Consider the following 26713-nt stretch of genomic DNA (forward strand, 5'->3'; position numbering starts at 1 on the left):
CATTACATTTGATAGCACAACCTGATCTGAACTGTGCATGTGGATACACATAACTTGTAGTATTTTCATTAGCTGACCATATTGTTCTTCACAGATTCATGTTACGTTGTGTCCTCACTGCTGGATTACTGTAAATAAGTTATGGTTCATGCTATATATCGCAGATGGAGCAGTGACAGGGACATAACCCTTCAGTATATAACTCTAATCTCTTGAATCCCAGGCTCTGTATTAGTTAGTCATAATGATAGGAGAACAGAGATAAAAAAAACTTGAGTATTATACTTTATCTCGTGGAGGTACACTAGTGCCATAGTTAGCTTTGCTGCTTCACAGGTCAGGTCACAGTTTTGGCCACAATAATTGGTCCAGCATACTTGAAAGACACATCCATTTCCCTTTAAGAAGGGCATTTAAAAGCCATTCCACCATTATAATCCACTCACAACTAGTTCAGTTTCTCCTTTCCCATTGTCTTTAATGCATTTATCCAAGTTTGCCAAAATTTCCAAACCTTTCCACGTTTTCTCTGATCTCAAAGCAAAGGGAATTCCATGGAGTTCACTCATCACTACCCAAGGAACAGATGACCTGTAAGCAGTGAGTTTTGTGTTTCATAATTACGAAACAAATTTTAGTTTCAGTTTGCAAAACCGTGTGAAAACCGAAACTTTGCTGTTTCGCGCATCACTAATGGGAATGCCAGTTCATTGAAGGGACTTACCACATAATTGCACTTTCATGAGGCTAAGTCAGATTTGTCAGTTATCATACATGTGTTTGGGAATGTAGGAAGAAACTGAAATAAGAGGAGGAAATTGTGGAGACCATCCAAACTGTGCATAGATAGTGACTGGGCAAGGAATTAGTTAGTCGTAGTGATTAAAGCTCAGGAGGTGCAGAGAGTGAGAGAGAAAGGACTCGGCGTGTTATACTTTATCTCACACTGGTGACTTACAGGTCAGGTCACAATAATTGGTCCAGCATACTTGGAATATACTTCCTTATCCTTTTAGGGGCATTTAAAGAAACATTCCACCATTGTAATCCAGTCAAAACCAGTTCAGTTTCTTCTTCCCCGTTGCCTTTAATGCATTTTTCCAAGTTCGCCGAAATTCAAGGTAAAGTGAATTCAGTGGAGTTCATTCATCATTACTCAGAATAGACGATCTACAGGTCATATCTATGCCTGAAATTGGGAATTGGTTTTGATTATTTTTTTATACATTTTATATGATTATTTATAATTTTTCTGTATTCTTGGAGTGGTGGAGTTCTTAGCTTGATTTTGTACATAGTTTTGTATAGAAATTAGGTTATATATGATTATTATTACTTTTGGCTTTTCCTTCAATTTAATTTTGTTTTGCCACGGTCATTTCCATTTTGTACTGCCATTGCTATGACACAGTGCCAATTTTCTAGGGGGCTGTTACCAAAATATGCGTCGGAGGATGGCATCAATGTGACGGTGTTTAAACTGGCATCATGCTAATGGTGGATAAAAAAACAAAGACCTTTACAGTGGCTAGGGGAGATTTAGAACTTTACAGGGCAAGTATTTGACTTCTGAATGTTTTACCGACTTGTTTTCTGATTTTCTGTCTCTCGGTTTTGACGTCTGAGCTCTTTATCAGCTTTGATTCCTTCTCAACATCTCCTGGACTGTTTACCCTTACACTGATCTGCCAAATTCTATTCAGGCAGAACCCTGGGAGATATCAGTCGATAGCAGCAAGTTTGTATCTTCCTGTTTCAGATGGTCCTGGCTGTGCTGTATGTGTTCTTTGCATGACAGGCTGTATATGACTGAGATATACAACAAAGGAACTAAATCTGTGTTATGGGGGAGTGGGCCAGAGGTCCATTATTTCTGTGAGAGAATGATAAACTCTGAGAAACATTTTAACTTACCATTGTGAAAGTCTGTACAATCTATTGGTTATATAAAGTAAACTCACTTATGTCAATGTTTCTCCTGACAGATTTAGAACTATTAATGTTAGCATCATAAATAGAATAAATCAAATTGTAAAATTAGAAAGACCAAAATCTCAAATGTGACAGATGTACTTAATAAGTGAATATTGCAAAAAGCAGGGAGTATCCTCTCAGACAGAACTCACCAACTACACTCAAAATTCCTGTTGTTGCCATCAGATCAGAGTTTTGGGTTTCTGAAGATTAAAAGCCACCGGTTCAAATACTCCTTCATTCCAAGTAGGTAAATAAGTTTTAATAAGTTTTACTTTAATAAACTGCCACCAGCTTCACTTGTGGGCTACACAGCTGTCACCCTTGTTAATTTAAATATGCAGTTTAATCTGCATGATCTGCTATTATACAATAAGCATTATGCTTATTATATTGTTTGTACAAAGCTACTTTTGATGTCTTGTTTTGAATGTGATGTTTTGATCTCTTTTCTGACGAGCCAAATTTCCCTCTTGGGACAATATATTTGAATTATTCACATTTGGCTTCCCTTTTATTGAATTACTATGACAAAGTAACATCTGTTAACCTACTACCTGATTTCTATTTAGGTCCTGGTATGTACTTTTTCATGAATGTTACTGAAAATTCTGAGAAAACCAGTTTAGTGAATCAAAAAAGGAAGATCAGGGCTTGACAGTTACATACCCTGCGGTATAAATGAAAGTATCTGCCACTCAAGGCTAATTATTGACAGAGACTTATCTTGTCAGGGTCATGATGCTGGCACTTAAAATATTTATGAATGTTATTTTTTTAATGAAACACTCTGCAGACAAAATGTATTACAGATCATTTCCCGTCTTTTTTTTACCAAGAACATGACTAGTGGTCTGTACAAGTGTGCAGTAGCAGAAAAAGGCACTATCTGTGCCATGAAAATGATCAAGTGTGCACTGAATGCAGAAGCCGATGATATTTATATTTTTAGTCAATGAATAAATTAGCAGTCTGCTGAATAACTGATAATAGTAAAGAGGATAAAATAAGTAAAATCACTTCATTGCACAATACTTTGTACTTGTTGCTCTAGCCATCAAAGAGACACTGCATTATCACAGGAAAAATTATTTTACTTATTCATTCATTCATTGCATAAACCCATTTAAATCATTTTTACAGTCACTGGCAGGCAGAGCTTGAACTGACAACACTGTGCACAAGGCAGGAAGTGTCCCTGAATGGGTCCTCATTCAGTCACTAGGGACATGGACTCACATGTGTAGTTCTATTCACTCCAGTTCAATTTGTACATCTCTTCACTCTGGATCCCTTGATCAGATTTTTTAGGGGGAATACTAATCACTCAGATTCATATTTTTTTTACTTCTTGGTAAATGGACGTTTGATGATGCGGTCACAAATTTGCTATTGAGTCAAGTTTAGATTCTGATTGTACAATGTTCAAAATGTCAAAGAAGTGATTTCAACACGGTGTGTGTGTGTGTGTGTGTGTGTGCACGCATGTCTGTAGAAAATTTTAATTGATCTTCACGTCATAAAATTACAAGTTTTGTTGGAAAGTGGTGTTTTTTTTTTGTATTGTGTAGAGTTTCTGGATGACTATATCCCAGAAAAGGGAGAACGTTTATGAACAAGCAGTTTCTGAAATATTTGCCCTGAATGTCGAGACCTCTGTACAATGATACCTTGGGGAAGAATTGACCTATATTCTTCCAATAAGTTGCTTCTTCTTTATGTTGTTACAGGCTCCAAGTCTGACCTACTGTACATCCAGCTGTGACAGCAGTACAAATTATTTAATTTAACCAGTAGTTTTGCAGTCTACTCTGTTTAGTCATGGACTCGGACATGTTGATTTGGTCATTTTTTTTGCATAAGTAGCTTTTTGAGATACATTTTATTTAAATTTACAATTTATTTAAATGAATATGTATGCATACAATGAAGCAAACACAAGAACATGCACTGCGCATGCACACACACACACACACACTTACACTTATACAGTCACATTCTAAGAAATTTAAGTGAAGATAGCTGACATCTTATTTAGCCTACCAGAGCATATACTGGATAATGAAGAGAAAGAAATGCGTACGTGCACACACACACACACTCTCTCTCTGTCACACACACACACACACTCACACACCATATTAGACCTGCAAAGGATGATATGCACTGAATTATTAGGCCACCCCTGGACCAGTTTGTCTGGCTATGCAGCTTGTTTACTTGATTTGACCCAGTGTGTTAAGTTTCAAATTAAGTATTTTCAAACTTGTTCATTTGATTCAATTTCCTGTTCATTTTACTCTACCTTTATTTGTGTAGATATTAAATATTATATTGGCTAATGTACTTAACTCTTTGTTATTGTACTGTATGACCAGTTTTATTTTATTGTTAAATCTTCAGTTGAGTGATTTTCTGTGGTTTCAAGAAAGTGTAATTTACATGAAAGTACTGCATGAACGGACCATTCCATGATGACTCATTATCTTCTGTGTCATTTTATACATATTTTGCTCTCGCATCACCAGGCATGTGGAAGCCTTGTATTCTTTATTAAATTGTTAACCTTGGTATTTTTACAGTTAAATCACAGACCACAGGATTTACCTGTTTGTTTTTTATTAATAAAACTGAATTCCTTAGGCTTATTGTTCAGTGACCGTAAAAATACTAAAATAAAGTCTCCTCAAAATATATTCATCTGTTTTCTTAACCTGCTTATCCAAGTGTGGGGTAGCTGAGGCCTATCCCAGCAATCATTAGGTACAAGGCAGGAGCAACACCTGAACATACAGAACTTTCTTATCTAATAAAACATGTGCAAAATATTTATCCATAATACATACCAGAAAATAAAATGCTTGTCATAATTATAAACCACAGTTCTAATACAATGTTCATGTTTATCAAGAAAATGCAAGGCTAATATGCAAAACAAGTTTATAAAATATAAAATAACATAAAATTAGCCAGTTTGGATCTTAAGCTAACAAGCCTACTGTTTACTAAGCAACAAGGACAAGTTCTTTTTTATTTATTCTCTTTATAATTAAAAGTGTGAGCAGCTCTACAGACCCCAAGCCCGCCTACCATCCACACAAGGAGTGTCTGTTTTAATTAAAGAACAAAATGAAAATGAAATTCTTATTTTCTTCCTGTTTGATTATTCACTAGAAGGGATGCGCAGTTCACTAATATACCTTTAAGTGGTCTTTTCACCCCTCTAAAGAGACTTCCTCTGTTCAATCAAATTTTTGTTTTTGGTTATTTGACTCAAAGTCAGAATTGCCTGTGGCAGCCATGCATTGCTACTTCTGCTGGTGCCAGCCTGTACTGCATTTCCTAGCCCTACCTTTTAATAAAGACAATCTAACACTAAACTTGGAAGTTCTGCCTTCGTCTTTTGAGTTGAGATCTGTGGAGCAGCATGGAGATTAATAGGCAAGCCTCATTAATTAATTATTATAATTATTATGAGCCGATTGTTGCTTTTCATATGCCACTTCCTAAACATACAAGCACCCAGAACTATTTTGGATCATTAGGGCCCTAACTTCCTACTCTGTCATCCCAAATCTGAGATACATTCTTTCTTAAAAGCTTTTAAGATAGGTGGAGTGTACTACAGTACTTTTGACATTTTAGTACTGATGGACATGGGAAGCTTTCAGGTTCTGCCTCCTCTCAGAGACAAGTCTGCTATCAGTGTTTCTTTTGTGTGATGCCCCACTTACGACTTGGCACATGTGCACTTTGAGAAGCAATTAGCAAGTGATTGTTTGGACTATGTTACAGACTGGTAAACAGCTGCTGTATTGTAATTTAGCAATACAATACATTGAAAAATGTTTAGACAGCAATCTTCCAGTGCTGACTGTTGCTTCACAGAGTTACTAGTGAGCAAACTGACCAAACAGAGCTGAAATTGATCATATTTTGGCTTAGCTAAAATTCTGTCAGTAGCAAAGTTAGCAGTGACTATCATATTAAAAAAAGACATTGATTACACTTCAGAAAAGAGCACTATTAATTTTATAACTGTGCTATCTGATGATTATTTAAATAAGAATTTCCTTTTAACTGCGCAAACATGAAAAACACAAGGTAGCAGTAAACAAAAAAGAATTAGAAAGCACAAAGTTAACCAAAAGAATTAATCAAAAAACATAAAAACAAGGGATTGCTATTAAATGGTAAAGCTGGGTGGACTGTTTCTTGTTTTCTAATATAATCTGTAAAGCTGGTGCTGTCTCCATGGCCTTGTTATATTTTACTTAAATTTGAGAACATCAAACATCCAGGTGTGCCTGCTCAGGGCCAGTCCTGTCCATATTGGCAAATTTTGGTGATTGATCAGAACAAGATGTGGTGCGCAGGGCCGAATTACCAGCATCACAGACCCCTGGGAAAAGTAGTGCGCTGGGGCCCCTGTTTTGATAGCAAAATAAACATACATAAACATCAGAAGCGTCATGGCCCTTATGCTTCTGGGGCCCACTGGCAAGTGCCCATATGTTAAGACAGCCCTGGGTGGCACCCGTCATTGTATATTTCTAACAGCAGGGACCTTATGCAAACGTACCACTTTATTATTCAATCTGTTAGGACCTTCATGGCAGAGCACTTCCATTCATCCATTATCCAACCCGCTATATCCTAACTACAGGGTCACGGGGATCTGCTGGAGCCAATCCCAGCCAACAAAGGCCTTAAACCCCAGGCAGGGCGCCAGCTCACCACAGTTAGTTCTTCTAAGCTCTTTCTAATCATCTTAAGATGTCACCTCACCTCCAACTCTGGAGCACTGACGCCAATTAAATGTAATAATAATACATTTTATAGTATAGAAAACTGAAATAACATGGCCCTCTCTAGGTGCTGTACAAATCAGAAATAAATAACACAATAAACAATTAATAATTCTATTTGGAACTATATATAAAGTACAATTTTAAATTTGAACAGAGTAAAACTAAATTAAATATTATATATTGTAGATTGCTAAAAGCACATTAAAACAAATAAGTCTTTATATTCTTCTTAAAAACAATTTGTGTCACAGAGCTGCGTCCTGAGTCGGATAGAACAAAAGGCTCCATCATCCATTGTGTCTTGTCCATCGAACAGCTGGGAGGATAGAGGACCCCGAGTGCAAAGAACTAACAGGTGCAGATGTGAAAAGTAAGTCTCGAAGACTGACAGGAGCAATACCAGCCATACATTTGTAAACTTAAGAGTGAGATTTTCAAATGGTTCTTCTCTCTTATAGGCAGTCAGAGCAGGAATAATAAAATTGGGGTTATATGAGTACATTTATGAGTTTTGATTAAAACATGTGCAGCTCTGTTTTTGGATATACTGTAACCTCTGAGTGGAAATACTAGGGACACCAAAAAACAAGAAACTGCAGTGATCAAGATGAGATGTTACAAAAGCATGAAGTAACTTCTCGGTGTTGTGCATTCGTAACAAAGTTGTATTTCTCACTATTTTCTGTAAGTGATAGAATGAAGTTCTGGTCAAGTTTGCCGTGTGACTTTGACATGAAAGTGCAGAATCAAGTTTAACCCCAAGATTTTTAACCAGTGGAGAAACAGAAATCAAGTGACCATCAACACTGATATGTTGAATTTTTTTTACCTGAGAAGAAGTGCCCACAAGTACATCCCCTGATTTACTACTATTTAATGGGAAGTAATTATTATTAATCCAATCCTGGTTATCACTAAGACAGCTAGTGTCTTGAGTGTGTTGAACACCGGCATCAGGAACGGTCAAGTCTTATCATTAGGCTGTGAATGAAAGTATGAAGTGCAGCATGTTTATATGACCAAAACTGTATGACTGTGAATACAAAAAGGAGAGACAGATGAAAAAACACCAACTGGCTACAATGTTAATAATAGAACATGAGCTGGATTAGAACATTGAAATAGAAGTTGCACTTCAAGACCATTTTAGCCAATAAAGGTCCAATCTGTACACTTCCAAAATCTAATCTTATTTAGTGCAATAATATTAATTTATGTGATAAGACATTTTTATTTCATTGTGTAAGTGTGCTGTCAGTGTGGCTTGTGTGGAATACCACCATATATGCCCAGTTTGTGTTTCTCTCACGCACATCAGCAGACACAGTATTACTAAGAACTTAAGTTTGCAAGATAGGTGTAATGAACTATTATTAAACTCTCAGAAGCCTTGCTGGGCTCAGGCTGGCACCATGTGATTCATATTGCACAATTAAAGAGTGTTGAAAGCGGAAGTGTTGTGGTGTGACAATATTTAGTCTTTGCATGTGTGATTGTGTACTGGATTGCAATGATGTGTTATTACCTATTGATTACGATATTGCAGATTCAGAATGGCAGTTCAGTTGTGTTACGCCTAGCGCAGCAGGACTAGATAACAGATAAAAGTGAAACAAATGAGCATCATTCACAGGGTATCTGGGCTCAGTCTGCCACATTCTGGCCAAAGATTTCCAGGCGTCACTTTTCCTCTCCACATCTTCCAATTCCTCTTAGGTGATACCAAGGTGTTCCCTGGTGAGATGGTAGACATACACTCTCCAGCATGTCCTAGATCTGTCCCAAGGTATCCTCCCAGTTGGACATGCCTGAAACATCTCCACAGGGAGGAGCAGTCCAGGAGGCCTCCTAATCAGATGTTCGAAACACATCAACTGGCCCTACTTTGAGCTCCTCCTGAATGTCTGTGCTCCTTCATCCTAACTACGCGGCAGAATTTTAAAGAAAATGCCATATCTGAAACTGGCAAATGAAAAGAAAAGATTAAAATGGGTAATAGAATGCAGTCATCGAATGGAAGATGACTAGAAAAGCATATTATGGTAAGCATCCTGAAGTATTTTCATTTTTGCTGACACTGGTGTTTGCCGTGTGTTTATGGAGGAAGCCAACTGAGGACCTGTAAGGCATTTGTTTCTCAGACTACAGACTCTGATGTCCTTGTTCTGTTATATAGCTGTTCCATCAGGGCCATCCTCTTCTTTTCTATTCTGGTTAGCTCCAGTCTGCTTTCTTCTTTCAAGACAATAATAAGCACCTTTTTTTATGAACTCTTCAGTTTCTTGACGTTCTCTTGCATGGAACAAGCCTGTCATGTTTCTTAAGGCCGTTTTTGAACCCAGAACTGGACTTCAAGAATGTCTTTATCTTGAAACCCAAGTGAAGAGAATAAAAGGTTTCAGTAGTGCTAATGTAATTACAGAGGTTTCTCTAATAACCAATTATCATAAACCACGTGTGCATCACTCTTTGGCTTGTGGTCACAAAGGGGAAACTGCACAGTTAGCTCCATCAGACTAGAAAGCTGATTAACTGATTGTGTTATTTTAGGGGTGGGACTCTGTACAGCTCTGTATAAGTGATGTGTATTCTTTTATAAGCGCCAGGAGACTTCAGCCATTTCTTTTTGATATTTAATGTCTAAAAATTCCACTGACTTAATGAATTTTAATTTTCCAAGTGATCAAGTTAAAATATCTAAGTATCCCTTCTGTTTGACGGATAATAGCTTATATTAAGTTCCCTTTGTGATCAAAACTTGCCTGGTTCAAGTTAGCTATGGATCTCCATATCCTCTTTGACGAGAAGGAACTTGGACTTCCTGCTGCGTAACCTCCTGCTGCTAGTCTTTCCAGTTCAGAATGATGGATGAGTGAGCTTTATAACCTTCTTGACAGACATTCAATAATTGCTGACCAAATTCAGACAATAGATGTAATTGAAAACTGATGAAAATGGGGAATGGAGTTGTACACTACAAACAATATAACTTTAACATTAGTGTCATGTGACAGCTGTTTTCTTGTCTAGCCCCAACAATGATACATTTTAGGTTAATTTTTCAACTATATATTGACCCAGTGCATGAGTGTGTACATCATTGGATTGATTCCCTGTCCAGTGTTGCTTCTGGCTTTGCACCCATTGCAGCTTGGATATACTGTACTTCAATTCTACGTAACCAGAATCATGGATTAAGTGGGTTGGATAGTGAGATTTGGCTTGTGTAAGGCAAAATTCTATATTCTCCTTGCATATATGTGTATAAGAGAGCATTCAAGTAGGCCGGCTGTTGGCATGCCTGAATTCATTATAGCTCTTAAATTTTACCCAGTGCCACCATAATAGGGTCCTGGTCCATGCGACCCTGAGTTGGATTAAGCGAGATTTAACAATTTTCCTTCAGTGAACTTGTGCATTGCTGGAATTAGAAAAATAATAATAAACTAAAGCAGTGCTGGTTGCAAGGCAAAGCTCCCTGCTTATGACAAATACAACAGGTAACCCTGGTCACGGTAGATTACAATTCTCCATAAGCTTCATGCACAAATCCAACTGGGTAAATGACAGCTTTATTGAGCGCACTTTTACTTTATTTATTTACCTGACACTCAGCCTGTCTTTGACAAAAGCAGGCAGGTGGTCATTGTGAAGAGTCCTTTGAACTGCAGGTGGAGCCTGCGTAGCAAACCTGGCATACCAGCAACCGACAGGACTGGTTGCTCAATGCATTCTTGAGGAGGGTGGTGACGTGTGTCACCGCATATTAGTAATAATGCAGAATGAATAAATGTTAATTACAGAAAGCTAATTTACTCTGTGAACTTGATATTCTTTGTAAGAGAGTCACCGGACAAGTTTAGGAAATGCGTGGTATGTACTGTTTATTTGGAACAATGAGGATTGGATCGTTTCTTTTTTGCTTTTGGTTTGATTTCATTATCTTAAGGCAGTTGGTGTCACCACTTATTTAATGTCCCATCTAAATTCTGGCACAAACTTGAGAATGATGCAAGCAGGGTATGAAGAACATATATAAGACTAGGCCATGTTTAATTTGAGACTCTTCTGTTCAGTTCAGTTTTTGTCACATGCTCTTCATTGAGACTTGGAGCACTTAAACATATTTACAAGCATAATGCACTAGTGCTAAATTATTAAGTCATCATACTATGTGTGTATGTATACATACAGTATGTACGTATATATATGTATGTCTAATATATATATATATATATCAGTGGCGGACCGTGCATTTCACACCTAGGCCTTCAATAGTGCTCCGTCTGAATCAACCCGCCCCTCAAAAACTAATTTATGGTTATAAAAACCATCTTAATATGCAGAAATACAGTATAAAGAGCCGTTGCATCGCAGATAGATAACTCCTGTAGCCACAATAAATGCCTTTATTGAATAGACAAACCAGGGGTGAACAAGTTCCTTTCTACTGCAGCTACAAACGTGACACACATAAAAAAACGTCAATAATAACTCATAAACTTGCAATATTATTTAGGAAAATCGCAACATTTTACTCACCAAAAATTCGGATTATTTGTAAACAAAATCCATCCTCCTCTCTTTCCTCAAAAACAGTTCAATTACTCTGTTGTACAGATTATCCGTGCGCTTCAGTTCCATCACGAAGTCCCTTTCTATCGCCATCGAAGCTAATCCTATCCAGTCAATGGGTCTGAATACGGTGACGTTACCGTACGCCTACTAGAGGGCCCTAGTGAAACCAACTCAAAATCTGATTGGTTGAAGCAACAGTTTAATTGACATTTATTTTGAGTTAGAGGGCCTGAAGAACGGATTGTGAAGGCCTCCGGGCAGACTTCTTTGACTTTGACCCTGCCTGGCAACAAATGATGGCTGAAATGTGATTGGTTAAATGCTTTAATACGAAAATACATGTCTGGAAGCAGCACAACCATCAGAAAAGCTATGAAAGGAAGCGGACAGACTATTTGGAATTATTTAATAAGTATTCATGGACAAAATGTAATTAACATCAGTTTGTGATTCAGATATTTTTTAGGCCAGCAGAGAAGGCCTAAAAAATATATAGATATATTTACATGTGTATGCATTTATATTTAAGTAAAATACAATGACCAGATAGAGGCGCCACTGAGCTTCCGACACCTAACACAATCTTACAAACACAGTCCCAGGTTCACGCAGGAGTATTTATTTTGTAAACTACCTTTGGCAGGCCTCTCTTCCAACAGTATATAACACAACACAATACCAGAATGTATCTTCTCTGTCTTCTCCACTTCTCCCTGGAGAGTGTCCTCCAGCTCCTCTCTCCATGACTTTGATTCCTTTGTACTGAAACAGTCCTGCTTCCTTTATCCAGGACCCGTAGGTATGTCCGGTGCCACGACACTATCCCTTGTAAGCACTCGTGGGTTAAGTGGAAGTCCCATGAAGTAGGGAGCATGAATCGCTTCATTGCCCACTGGCCGCACCCACAGAACCCTACATGACTGCCCCTCGGGACCACAGTTCCCAACATGGCCTGTTTGTATCCGTAAAGGTACTGTAATCCAGGGATGATACCATCCATTGTACTGGCATCCCAGCTGGTTAAGGATCCTTTATCAGATCCTTCAGAGATGCCAGCATATCCATTCCTGTCCATCTCCTGGCTGTGGCACGGACCACCCTGCCTAACTGGCGCAGTTGGCCATCCCATCCAGGTAAGGAATCTTGAACCAACCCGGCTGGGATGCCATCCTATGCCTACCATTCATTACAATATATATGTATATGTTTCATGCCATAAATACTTTTTATTTATTTCTTTGATATCTTCTAAAGCATCTATGAGCTGAATCCTGAGTATGAGAATGTGCTATAGAAATAAATGTTGTTGTTTTATTGCACTTTTTGTCAGCTGTTCTAAGGAGTCATGCAACTAAGAATTCCGTGATACTCTGTACCCATAACAAGGATCATGACTTTAAATTCAACATTTTCTTTCCTTGCATTAGTCACCCAAAACTATTTATCACAATGTAGTGCTTTTTATTTCATGTAACGCAGTGCTGAAATATAACATGGACTATATGGAACATGCTAAACCCCTTAGAATGAATAAAAACAAAGTCCTCATCCCTGGACCCATAGACCTGTTATAAACTGAAAGTTCATTACACATACAGTAAGATGTCTGACTCCTCACACTCGATCCTAAGTAGACCATCGGTATACGAAGAGAGTCTGTCGAGTTAGTGTTCCAGGATTTGTTTATTATGCTTGAAAAGACAAGCACGTCCAACTCCATTAACATCTCTGCTGTGATTCCATCTGCAATGGATAGAGAACGCTACTTGGTTGCCGCCTGTGTGGAGTTTGCAAGTTGTTCTGGCGTCTTAATGTGTTTTTCTACTGGATCTTCATTTTTTAACCCACATCCTAAAGGCCATGCTGTTAGGTTAATTAGTGACTGTAAACTGGCACTGTTTGAGTGAAGATGCCAGGACAGGCACCTGATACACTGAATTGAGATAACAATATTTGAGAACGGAAGGAAGGACGGATGATTGACTGATTTGTTTAAACTTGGGGATTAAAGCACTGAATTTAAAGTGTCTGAACACATCTCTTTTCATATTCTGGCCATGTTTTACTAATTCTAACAAGCTTGATTTAAGGTGCAAGGTCTGCTGATGTTTCTATAAAAGTGTTATTTCTTAGAACTTATTGACTTCATTTTTCGTTTACTGAATGTATACAGTACAAAACTCATTTAAATGCTGCAAGCCAAGATAATTAGCAAATGGCAAAAACTGAAATTGACAAAGGATAGATGTTCTTTCAAGCACATTTTCCAAGGGAAATTTACAGGAAAGGTTTGAATGTTTTCTTTGAGAGGGTAAGAAAGCAGCTTTCCGAGGACAAACAGTGCAGTGACATTGCAAATGCAGAGATAAGTGTGAAATGCCCGCCAGTACCTTTGTTAACAGTAATGAAGCAGCAGGCAGCCTGATGGATGGGAAAGATAGAGTTATGGATATAGAGCTTTGTATTATTTATCGGAGCGACTTTAGAGTTTCACTTTATTGTTTTGAAAATGGAATGGATTACGAGGAGTAAAGAGTGAAGCCCATTTTTGTTGATAAGGGGCTGATGATCACAGTGATAAAAGAATGTTTTAAATTGTCCCGACCAAACATAAAAGGACAGGTTAACTCAACATTTTAAGAGCCGTGCGTGTCCTCCTCCTCCTGATTATTTCAGCTTTAACCATTCACTATAAATGTTACTGATGCTTTTGCTTGATTTGACGTGGTGACCCAGATTCTCTGTTTTTATATCCCGATCTTCCAGCCACCAGTATTACCCCTGTTGTCCAAATAATGTAAAAGGAATGTTGTGATCTTTAAAGCCTCAAATGTGGCCACTATTATAATGCCCTGATTTACCAATCAACATGCAACAACACCAAAACTCTGTTTTTTTGCTGATTTATGGATGATTTAATTCTTTACTATCTTATTTATTTCATTATATAATGTATAATTATAATTTTTCATTATATAATGTATAATTATAATTTTTCATTCTCCTTTGACAATAATAGGAAAAGGTATTCCTTTGGAATCCATGGATGGTGGTTGGCATGGTGGCACCCTGGTTAGACAGGTGGCTCACAGATTTAGTGTCCTGGCCACAAAGCCACACACTGTGGCTGTCTGTGTTGGAATTTGAATGCTTTCTCCGTGTTATTGTGACTGGAGTTCTCTTTATATGTTTACTTGTGTCATTTCAACCAGTTTATAAAATTTTACACTTGTTTTTGAAGTTGTAGTTTTCATTTCTGACATTCTATCCATCCACTCTCTGTTTCTTATCCACGTCCAGGTCATGGGGCAGCAATCTGGGCAAAGATGCCCAGATGCCCTTTTTCCTTGCCACCTGTTCCAACTCCTCCAGGGTGACACCGATTTTTTCTCAGGCTCTCACCCTCATGTCCTGAGTCTAACATGAGGTCTCCTCTTGGTTGGACTTGCTAAAAATACCCCAAGGAAGGCATCCAGGAAGCATTCCTATCAGATGCCTGACCCACCTCAAATGGCTCCTGTCAATGCAGAGGAACAGCCAGCTCTATTATGAGCTTCTCCCAAATGTCTGTGTTCCTCACCCAATTCTCTAAGGCTGATCCTGCTATGAAATCTCATTTCTGCCAATTGTAGCCACAGTGTTGTTCTTTCAGTTGCTACTCAAAGCTTGTGACCTTAGGTGAGTGTAGGAACGTAGCTTGACTGGTAGATTGAGAGCTTTGCCGTTTGTCTTAGCTCTTTCTGCACCACGTCAGATTGGTACTTGGATGTTCCAATCCACCTGTCAATCTCCCGCTCACTTCGTGAACATTTCTGACATTAATTTTTCATTTAATTATTAGTGCATTTTGACTGTCATCTTATATTTTAATGATTGTTGCCATTTTACACTTTTATTGTTTGGACAAGGCCTTGAGTAGCCAGGGGCGTATCCTTAGAGTTTATGATCTGCTGGTAATCAACACTGTGGGTTAAACGTTCAGATGAAAGTTCACATTCAGAGTCGACCCTTTTCTACATCCTTTGCTTACAACTTTTTCTGTTTGAATTTCTTTTTGTGGCTCGGCCGTTTTCACTAACATTTTTAACTTTGGCTTGCCTTGATGATCGTGTATTTTGATCTCCCAGTTTCAACCTTTTTTCTTTCCCATGTCTATGACCTTGCTCTCCCAAAAACTATTAGCTTGCTGACATAACGCACGTCTGCTTTGTTTTTTCAGCATTTTCAGTTTTCCTTCTACAATGCAAAGGTATATACAGTATGTTAGGGTCATTCGAAATTAGCTCCAAGTTCATGCTTTGAATTAAAACTGAAACTTGAATAATTTTTTCTGTTGTTGAATACATTCTGTGTATCGTTATGATAATTTTTTTTCTGTGTATCTGCTAAGTTGGTAAGACAGGATCAAGCATGATTTAGATGCATACAAAAAGAAAATTCTCAGTCCAATAAAGTTTGTTTTAGGAAGGCTTAGTGAAAATTCTAAGTGAACAGTTCACACAAAAATAGAGAAAAAAGTTGTTAGACATGCAGAATAAAAGGCAATAAAGGAAATATGGCTTATTTAAACTTATCTTTTTCTTGTTAAACTTCAGTTGTTTTCTATACTTAAAGATGAGTTACTTCTCTATGCTTTACTTAATACATTCAGTACATTATATACGTACGGCGGTGCATGTTCAGTAGAGTATATTATATTACATACAACTGGGCACAGTTTGAAACTGTGTGCCCTCCATGCCTTACCTGCTGCAAGGCACCTCACTAACTAACTAATCTGCAGTCAGAGAGACAAGAAATAGAATATTGCATTTCAGTTCAGCTTGTGGTGGTTATAATAGGACCTCTCATAGACTATGCACTAATAAATAGGCAAACATTTAACATAACGAGGAAAATGCTTCTATCAACTTAACATAACATAAATAACTAATAAATGGCTCTCACAGATGGAGATTTTCATTTCCATTTTGTTTTGTCATATAAATTAGAAATGAAACTATATTCAATTAATATTATTTAGTGTCTCTCCTGTAAAAACATTTAATTTTTAGTGTGGGTTGCGCCGTTAGGACATGACCGTGGGTTGTTAGTCGGTCAGCAAGGCGACATTGTTTAAACTTGCTATCAGTAAATGTCCAAGTTTGTGGTTAACACACAAAGAATTCAGTGGTGTTTAGGTGTCCTTCTTTACAGTTCAGGGCACCGACATTTGCGTAGTTTTGATGCTCGATTCTTGCATTCAGTTTGGCTTAGCTTTCTCAGTATCTTTATTCTTCTGGTTTTGACCCTTAGTGCTCCCTTTAGACACTGAATTCTTTTTTTATTTTCCATCTCCTGGTTAGTTTCATCTCTGGCAGAACAGCGAGTGTGTTCAGGGTGGACTCATGCCTCCATTGTGCTGGATAATGTGAAATTAAACTACAAATCTTCTGTGATACTGAATTGAAATAAGCACGAATGAATGGATATTTATATGAGAAATGGCACAATCGTGCATTGCCATCACACAGCACTAGAGCGCCAGTTGGAGTATATTCTGTGTGGAAATTGCATGTTCTCCCTGTGTTCTCATATGTTTTCTCCAGTACCCTAATTTCTTCTCTGATTTATGTTGTGATCTTGTCAAACAGAGGCTCAGCAAAAGGGATGTAGGCCTCAAAATCCCCATACTTGAAACATGCTGCTTTTGTAGGTCTTGATCCACTGAAAAGGCCTTTCCCGTGGCAGCCTGTCCCCAAATGCAAAAGCCCAAAAATGGGGCAAAGACTTTTAATGTTTAAAGTACTTTCTTTGAAAGTCTGACTTCTGCAGAAACACATGTGATTTAAGAAAGCTGCTATTAAAGAGATCAAAAGTGAAAAAAATAACCATATCATTAGCTATTATCTGTAATACTTTTACTATCTTTAAAAAAGAAAGATAACAAAAATATAAAAAAATCATATTCTTGGGCACTTGCTGTTGACATTTTTTCCAGGAATACTACTCAGCTCCTTCTGGCATCTGTTGAAGCTATATTTTTTAGTTTTTTTTGTGCAGGTTTGTCTTCGTTGTCCTGAATGGGGTATGTTGGGTAATGGAATCTTGGTTGGTCTGTATAGAGCTGTGTGCTGATACAAAGTGTTACCAGGGCTGTAATAAAGATGGATTGATGTCCTCTGATAGATGCATTTCCACCCACAGTCAAATGAAATGCTGTTACGATTATTGGTGAGCCTAAATCGGGTTCAGCAAATAAATAAATGGATGGATGTATGGATAGATGGACAGTTAAATATAGCAAATAAAACTTGAACTATGGAAACTTTCGCAAATGGTTTGTGGCTTGCTGAAGCATGTGGTGCTGTTATTTGCTGTCACTACAAGTCCCTGATGACTGATGCTTGTTATTTTTAAATACATAAGGGATGCACCTATTTTAGGAAATTTGCAAGGCATTTGCACTAATACCTTAAATATACACAGAGTCTTTTTTTTATATTTGGGAGCCACTTGTTGCACCCCCAAAAAGATTATTAGATTGAAAACAGAATTTTTTTTCAAGTTGTTTTCACTTAACATAAAAGTTTGATGATGCCTAGCAACATTACAGCAAGTTACCTGAGCCTGGGGCCAGAGCCACTCTACAATACTTTGCATCAGAGAGTTTGTCACGCTTCTTGTCTGCGGTCACTGGATCCTTCTGCTTTGAGGACTGCAGATTTACATGAATGGAATTGCAGGGGATGACAGATTACATTATTAGGTGGAGTGGTGGCTCTGAGGCTAGGGATCTGCACTGGCAATCGGAAAGTTGCCGGTTCGAATCTCGTAAATGCCAATAGGGACTCTGTTCTGTTGGGCCCTTGAGCAAGGCCCTTAACCTGCAATTGCTGAGCGCTTTGAGTAGTGAGAAAAGTGCTATATAAATGCAAAGGATTATTACATGATTTCTCAGTGCAGTTTCAGATTTTCACTAAATTAATAGAAGGTGGACTCAGTAAATGTGTGCATCTTTTTTCTTTTTCTCTCTTTTTGGTCGAGGTATTATAACGACGAGATGTCAAACAGATATTTGTGATGTCTTCAAAGCTCCACTTGTGACAATTGTGTTTCATATTTAATTTTACTTGACCTAGTCTTTGCTGTTTTATTTCTTTTTTCTCATTTTATGTGGGGTTTTTATCATGGAGATCTTCATTATAATATTGGTTTGGCATTATCAAAATATTATACTGCTTTATCATTGCATTTGTTTTCTTATGCCTACCAACAATTGCTTCTCAGGAAATAGTCTGGAATTTCACTGCATGGGATGAAAATAAATGATTAACACTTCCATTTTTGAAAGCATTCTTTGTTTACAACATTTTTTCACACCTGCCAAAAACTTTTGCACAGTACTGTATATATATGTATATGTATATATGTATATATATATATGTATATATGTACATATGCATATATATATATATATATATATATATATATATATATATGTATATATATATATATGTATATATGTGTGTGTATATATGTGTATATATATCTCTATATATAATCTTCATTTGGATCTTGATCTTTGTTTGTCCGCGAATGAATTAGAAGAAGAAGCACTAGATGGCAGTAGAGAGACAGCTAAAACATAGGCATTGCATTAAGAATCTCCTCCAGGCTTATACTACTGAAGACTGTAGTACTCCAGTCACACCTCAAAACACAGACATTCAAACTAAATAAATTGTTGTGCTTTAAATTAACTAATCTTTATATATAATCTTCATTTAGATCTTGATCTTTGTTTGTCCGCGAATTCCACACATGCGTACACCACCTTCCAGTTTAGTACGTTGTTGTTACTCACGGATGTCAACAATGTGCCGAAAGGTGTGGTGGACAGTGTTACGCTGGTTAGCTCCTGGGGCCTGATTAGAGAATGAGATTGCCGAAGATAAAAGGTACGTGCCTACGTAACATATGAATGAAAGAAAGACAGTGGGTAAAATGAATGACAACGTAACAGCACGTTCCGAAAATTATTATTGTTACATTGTAGCCGGCGAGTGCTGCGCGTCTCACAGTTGTACCATGGCTTGCTCACATGTCAGTGAAGTGATCCCTATTTATGCTTTAAAGAGCCTGGATACCTATGTGTCCCCCTTTTACAACCATTGCTTCGTGTATATTGCCTTATTCTTTGGATTGCCACAAAGCAACCTGCGAGATTGGAGAAAGGTTGAGAAGAGATCGTGAGAGGAAACGGCAGCGTCGTGAAAACGAGACAGACTGTGAACGGAGAGAAGCAGAAGTGCTCCTACACCACCACATAATTACTATTCGGACAGTGATTCCGAGTAGGCCGTTCCTATCAAATCAATGTCCAAGGGTTTTCTTTTGTAATTTTGTTTCCCTTTTAAAAAATCATAATGCTGTGTGACGAAGGGCCCAGTTCACGACTGGCAGCCGCGTTTAAACAGGGAGCCCTTCACAGACAACGTAGTTGGGCACACATGGCTAGTGTATGTATATATATATATATATGTATATATGTATGTATATATATGTATATATGTATGTGTATATATATATATATATATATATATATATATATATATATATATATATATATATGTGTGTGTGTGTATGTATGTGTTGCAGTTCCAATGTTAATGCTAGGTACTTTATTGAACTACAGTAATCCCTCCTCCATCGCGGGGGTTGCGTTCCAGAGCCACCCGTGAAATAAGAAAATCCGCGAAGTAGAAACCATATGTTTATATGGTTATTTTTATATTGTCATGCTTGGGTCACAGATTTGCGCAGAAACACAGGAGGTTGTAGAGAGACAGGAACGTTATTCAAACACTGCAAACAAACATTTGTCTCTTTTTCAAAAGTTTATGACAAGACAGAGATGACATTTCCGTCTCACAATTAAAAGAATGCAAACATATCTTCCTCTTCAAAGGAGTGTGTTTTAGGAGCAGAGACTGTCAGAAAGATAGAGAGGAAAGCAAACAAATCAATAGGGCTGTTTGGCTTTTAAGTATGCGAAGCACCGCGGCACAAAGCTTTTGAAGGCGGCAGCTCACACCCCCTCTGTCAGGAGCAGACAAAGAGAGAGAGAGAGAGAGACAGAGAAAAACAAACATCAAAAATCAATACGTGCCCTTCGAGCTTTTAAGTATGCGAAGCACCGTGCAGCATGTCGCTTCAGGAAGCAGCTGCACAGAAGGTAGCAACGTGAAGATAATTTTTTAGCATTTTTAGACTAGCGTCCCTATCGTCTAGGTGTGCGAACAGCCCCCCTGCTCAATCCCCCTACATCAGGATCAGAGAAAGTCAGCGCAAGAGAGAGAGAGAAAAGTAAGTTGGGTAGCTTCTCAGCCATCTGCCAATAGCGTCCCTTGTATGAAATCAACTGGGCAAACCAACTGAGGAAGCATGTACCAGAAATTAAAAGACCCATTGTCCGCAGAAATCCGCGAACCAGCAAAAAATCCGCAATATATATAAAAATGCTTACATATAAAATCCGCGATGGAGTGAAGCCGCGAAAGGCGAAGCGCGATACAGCGAGGGATTACTGTAAACATCAACGATATTCAGAATAACAAGAAGTTAAAGGTGCTTGGTTCACTTTGTCCCAAAATTGGAAGGGCAAGATCGTAATATTAATGAATGATAAATTTTCAAGATGCTATGGTATTTCTTTATTGTTTTTGTTGATGAATCTGTGGCAGGCACCTTGAGTTGCATGTAAATGTATGATAAGGTGCTATATAAATAAAATTATGATTAAAGTACAATACTCTTTCCATTCTATTCATTTTCTCTGCACACTTCTTTTCTATCCTCCCTTTACTATTTTATTTATGGTACTTCCTTTGATTTTTGGCCATTTTGTCAGTGGTGACTTACTGTGTGGGAATATATTTCATGCTTGAATTTAAACTTCCTACTGTAATATTTTTTGCATTTGCACTAAATCATGAGGCCTGGATTAAAGAAAAAAGAAGTTTGATTTGTTTGATTAAAGGAATAGTGCATGTAGAAGAGACATATAATATTGGGGCATTAAATCATTAAAGCAAGGAACATTGAAATACCTCTCACAACAATACTTTTCTTTGCAAAAAGTAGAAAGTCAGTGGAACCAAATCGATTCCTAATAGAATGTGAAAGGAAAAGCCAGTGTTACTTATCCCTGAATGAAAGGCATTTTACTTCTTCATGCTAAATTATAAGGCAGCTTGTGGCCCTTCATCTTCAGACGTTCTGTAGCAATGACTAATTATAGTGGTGAATGTTTTGCTGGTAAACAGCTGTAAATTGTTCAGTGAATCTCTGACTTTGACTAATTGGCTCCTTTATTTCCTCTGAGGTTATATGCTGGTATCGCTATTTGCCAGTTTGCTTTAAAAACTGATGACATTACAGTTAGCGGTGTTCACCGTGTATTAAGTCTTACTGTGTGAAACAGAAGTGAAAAAATGCAATATCTTACCACATGTTTTAAATCTCTCGTTAGTTCAATATTGCCTGTACTGTGAGGAGAGTCAGCAAGTTGGAGAGAAGTGGTGGGGGAAGCTCAGCACAAGTACTTTTTATCTCCTCCCCAACTTGGAATGCTAAATGAATTGCAATGTGAAGAGAAATAAAATTGACATAACCAGTCTGCAAGATGCTAAAAGGCAGTTAAACTTGTTAATAGACATTACGCAAGTAAAAGAAATGAGGTTTGTTTTGGGTGAAATTATTTCTCGTAAGGGCAGTGTTGTGGCACCTTGATTCCATAGTTGCCTCACTGCCAAACGTGACTGGGTACAAATGCCAGCCTGAGCACTACATGTATGCAGTTTGCACATTTTTCCCAGTTTGTAAACCCTTTACTCCAGTTTAACTTCCACATTCGAATTACTTAATTAGCTGATAACTCCAAATTACCCTGGCGTTACTGAGTGTGCTGGAATGGGCTAGTGTGCCCCATCCATGGTTTGCTCCTGCCTTATCTCTGATGCTGATATACTAAACAATCTTATTTTTGAAGTCTGCTGTCGGTATATTTCAGCAAGAAAACCAAAGAAACAACAGACTGGCTACATGAAATTTTCAATAAGCTCAACATCCTCCAAACAAAAATCATTATATTTGAGCACCTCAGTCTTTTCATGTCTTGAGCTTATCAGCTTCCATGATTACAGTTTTTGGGGGTCAAACAAATTATTAACAATTCAAAATGTTGCTGTATATTTTAATTCAATAGTTTGTGATGGATCTGTTTTATAACAATTTAGAATGCCTGGCCCTGAGGAAGGCTTGTTCATGAAATGCATCAACCCTAAGGACATGATGTTACCACTCAGATACCTCTGGACTACAGTATGGAATACATGATGGTTTGATGGACACTTGCATTGTTAATAATTTGTCTGACCCAAAAATTTTGTAATCATGGAAGCTGATAAACTCAAGTTATAAAGCTATGAGAAGCCTTTGGTGCTCAAGTATAATCTCTTTTATGTCTGGAGGTTCGGAAACTTTTCGAAGGTTTTATGTAACCAGTCCTCTGTTTCTTTGGTATTATTATGTTTGCTGCTGCCTGGATAGAATCCTGTGCCCTACAAACCCAACTGGTATAAACAGTATAAGGCCTAACAAAACATTTAAGGAAAATGTAATTAGTGAGTCATTTCAGATCACAGCAGAATTTCATCCCACAAAAGTTTTCTTGTTTACTGTTATTGGGTACAGTATTTTAAATAAGAGCAATAAATGATGTGTCCTGTGAAATCAAGGAGAAACAAAAAGTCACTTTTACTACCAGTTCCTGATTTCCAGTTTTAATCCTTGTGCATCTCATTTTGATTTCAGTACACCAAGGTTTGGATTCCTGATCCGGATGAAGTGTGGAAGTCAGCTGAAATTATCAAGGATTACAAGGAGGGGGATACCATTCTCCATTTAAAACTTGAAGATGAGTTGGTAATACCTTTTTTTTTTCCCCTCTGACGACACAAATTTCCAGTCTTTATTCTCTCAGCGGATGGGGTTATAGTTATGGTTAGGGTTATGTATATTTAGCTTGTGGATAGCAGATGTCCTTTGGAACTCTGTCTTTGGATATGATTCCACTCACATGCCCTGTTCTGTTTTGACTTTGCCTCTAGGCCTCCCTCCACTCACGTCTTCACGTCTCACTCTGTTATCTGTCTGAAGACAAGCTATATTGGCTTGGGATGTTGGCCTGCTTGGAGTCCAGTGGGGATTATGGTTATGGTTAGGATTATTTAACTTTGGAAATGTAGGAATGTATACCTCTCTGGGTGTGTATTCTTTAATACCCCTACCTGCCCAGAGGCAAAGTGATTTTGCACTCTCCACCAAAACATTAGTTTCTCCATTGTTTACCTCTAGCACTCACCATCCGCTCTTTTATAAATTAGGACAGGCCTCTGCCTGGGGTGTTTGTTTCTCTGATGTTGCAACTTAATAGCATTCCTTTTGTTAAGTACTAGACATCCGACCTCTACGTCAAGAGAGTAGAACGCTTCAGGGGTCTCCTGTCCATGAGCCCTTCTGTGCCCTTTGAGCGGCAACCCTCTTTTTGGGACTTCAGTCTTACAGATTTATGGGGTAAGCCTTTACAAAAGTGATCCCCAACTCTGGTCCTGGAGGGCCAGAGTGGCTGCAGGTTTTCATTCTAACCCTTTTCTTAATTAGTGACCTGTTTTTGCAGCTAATTCACTTCTTTTGAATTAATTTTAATTGACTTGCTCTTGAACACTCAGACCCCTTAATTGTTTCTTTATCTTTAATTAGCATCCATCCATCCATCCATTTTCCAACCCGCTGAATCCGAACACAGGGTCACGGGGGTCTGCTGGAGCCAATCCCAGCCAACACAGGGCACAAGGCAGGAACCAATCCTGGGCAGGGTGCCAACCCACCGCAGCCTTAATTAGCAGCCAAACAATAATGAGATACAAAATGAACCAAAACAGGACCAACAAACTGTGTCCATCTCACAATATCTGAAAATAAAGAAAGATGAAGGTCTCAGGAATGCTGATCTGCTCAGGTCTCCAAAACATTTTATCTCTTAGAAAAGAAAAAGTCAACAATTTTGGAAATGTATGCCATTATACAGTGAATGAGAGCAGCATCAAGCCAAGGAATTAAGGAACTGGTTTAATTAACAACAAGAATCAGCGTCTAATTAAGCAACTGGTTGAAGTGAAATTGGTTGGAGTTTAAGGCCCTGACTTAGTTGGTCTTCTGTTGGCTCACTAATTTCACATTTCATTTCTGTTTGAGTGCCATTTAAGGAAAGAAATGAAGCAATTCAGAGGAATGATGAAGAAATTCAGGGGAACAAATTATAAAAAAGAAGTTAATTAGCGGGCGGCATGGTGGCGCAGTGGGTAGCGCTGCTGCCTCGCAGTTGGGAGACCTGGGGACCCGGGTTCGCTTCCCGGGTCCTCCTTGCATGGAGTTTGCATGTTCTCCCCGTGTCTGCGTGGGTTTCCTCCGGGCGCTCCGGTTTCCTCCCACAGTCCAAAGACATGCAGGTTAGGTGGATTGGCGATTCTACATTGGCCCTAGTGTGTGCTTGGTGTGTGGGTGTGTTTGTGTGTGTCCTGCGGTGGGTTGGCACCCTGCCCAGGATTGGTTCCCTGCCTTGTGCCCTGTGTTGGCTGGGATTGGCTCCAGCAAACCCCCGTGACCCTGTGTTCGGATTCAGCGGGTTGGAAATTGGATGGATGGAGGTTAATTAGCAGCAAAAACAGGTCACCAATTAAAAAAGAGAATGAAAACCTGCAGTCACTGCGACCCTCCGGGACCAGAATTGGAGACCACTACTTTACAACATTTTAGAGTTTGGGTCAGGGTTGGTGACTCTGGAGACAAAAGTCAGACAGGTTATTCTTTTGGTCCTTGAAACCATCCCTTCCTTCTGTAAAAAGCCAAAATTTCCCCTGCCTGGAACAGAGGGAGGAAGGGAATGGATTATCTATCTATCTATCTATCTATCTATCTATCTATCTATCTATCTATCTATCTATCTATCTATCTATCTATCTATCTATCTATCTATCTATCTATCTATCTATCTATCTATCTATCTATCTATCTATCTATCTATCTATCTATCCTGTTGTTGTTGTTGTTCAAACATGTATTAATTTCAGCAGTTGTGCTATGACTTAAATCCACTCATGCTCCATTATATCTGTTCCTTCTGTTTCTTTACTCTGTCTTCATACATCCATCTGAATGTTTTAATGCAGTGAGGAGAATTCAGTATCAATTTTTAGCGCTCAGTTAGGCAGGAAATCGACAAATGTGATGTGGGTTGTCACTGTAAAATGTATGTATGACCAGTGGACCCTGTTCAGTATCTTGTGGTTGAAAGAGATCGGACATGAAGTTTAGTGCATAGCCAGCTCCTTTGAAAAGTCTTAGGCCGTCTAGTGGAGAGTGCACCTATGATGTGTTACACTAGATACTATGTGCAGGCAATTCATTGTTTTACTCATTAGAATACAAAGCGGATGTAATCAATCAATTAATTGATGATTCAAACTCATTCCTAATGATAATAGTACAACTTGCACTACCTGTTCTAGTGATCATCTTTTTGATTTTTCTGTTCATAGGCTTGACTAACATGTCTTGTCTCTTGTTGTAGAATGCATTTTTGGTCACTGCAAAGTTTTAATCGTTAGTTTCTGTTTCTTGATATTAATACATCAGTGTTTATTGTCCTTCCTGAAAATCATAATGGCATTGTAATTGTAATAATAATAATAATAATAATAATAATTCTTTACATTCATGTAGCTCTTTTCTCACTATTCAAAGCACTTTCACGCGGGGCTGTCCTTTATTACTTCAGTCTAACACCTACCTAAATTATCATCTTTTCTGATTATAAAAAAAATTACTAATGGTAAATGCAAACCCGGTGTTGACAATTATTTCTGTATCTTTTACTTGTATATATTAATAGTGGCACCAGCTATCCCTTCAGAGTTGCCAGAGGATTCATTAAAATATCTCATTGTGTGTGAAAATGGTCCCTGTGATTTACTGGGATCCCATTCTGGTTTGATTTCTGCCCTGTGCCTGATTGAGCTCCCCACAACACCAACTGTATAAGTATGTTAGAAAATGGTCAGCTGGATGGATGATTTTTTCAGTGCTTTTATTCTTCTATTTTGCTCAGATGAATTCAGTAAGTGTATAAAAAAATGAATGTATGCCTAATGAATTGTCCAAATCCACAGGTCATTATGAATGTCTCCGAGACAAACACAACATATTCTTTACAGGTGTTCCTTCTAGTTTTACACCATTTCCCTTAT

General features: G+C 38.1%; 1 protein-coding gene across 2 annotated transcripts in view; it reads left to right on the plus strand.

Annotated features, from left to right (window-relative positions):
• Positions 1-26713, plus strand: part of myo5b (myosin VB) — a 502861-nt gene that overhangs the window by 196232 nt on the left and 279916 nt on the right. For both annotated transcript variants that reach the window (XM_051928010.1, XM_051928011.1), the window contains exon 2: positions 23220-23330. In XM_051928010.1, the coding sequence (XP_051783970.1) occupies positions 23220-23330 (111 nt within the window). The remainder of the gene's footprint in view (positions 1-23219; positions 23331-26713) is intronic.

The sequence above is a fragment of the Erpetoichthys calabaricus genome, chromosome 5, assembly GCF_900747795.2.
Source record: "Erpetoichthys calabaricus chromosome 5, fErpCal1.3, whole genome shotgun sequence".
In the NCBI taxonomy this organism is placed as follows: Eukaryota; Metazoa; Chordata; class Cladistia; order Polypteriformes; family Polypteridae; genus Erpetoichthys; species Erpetoichthys calabaricus.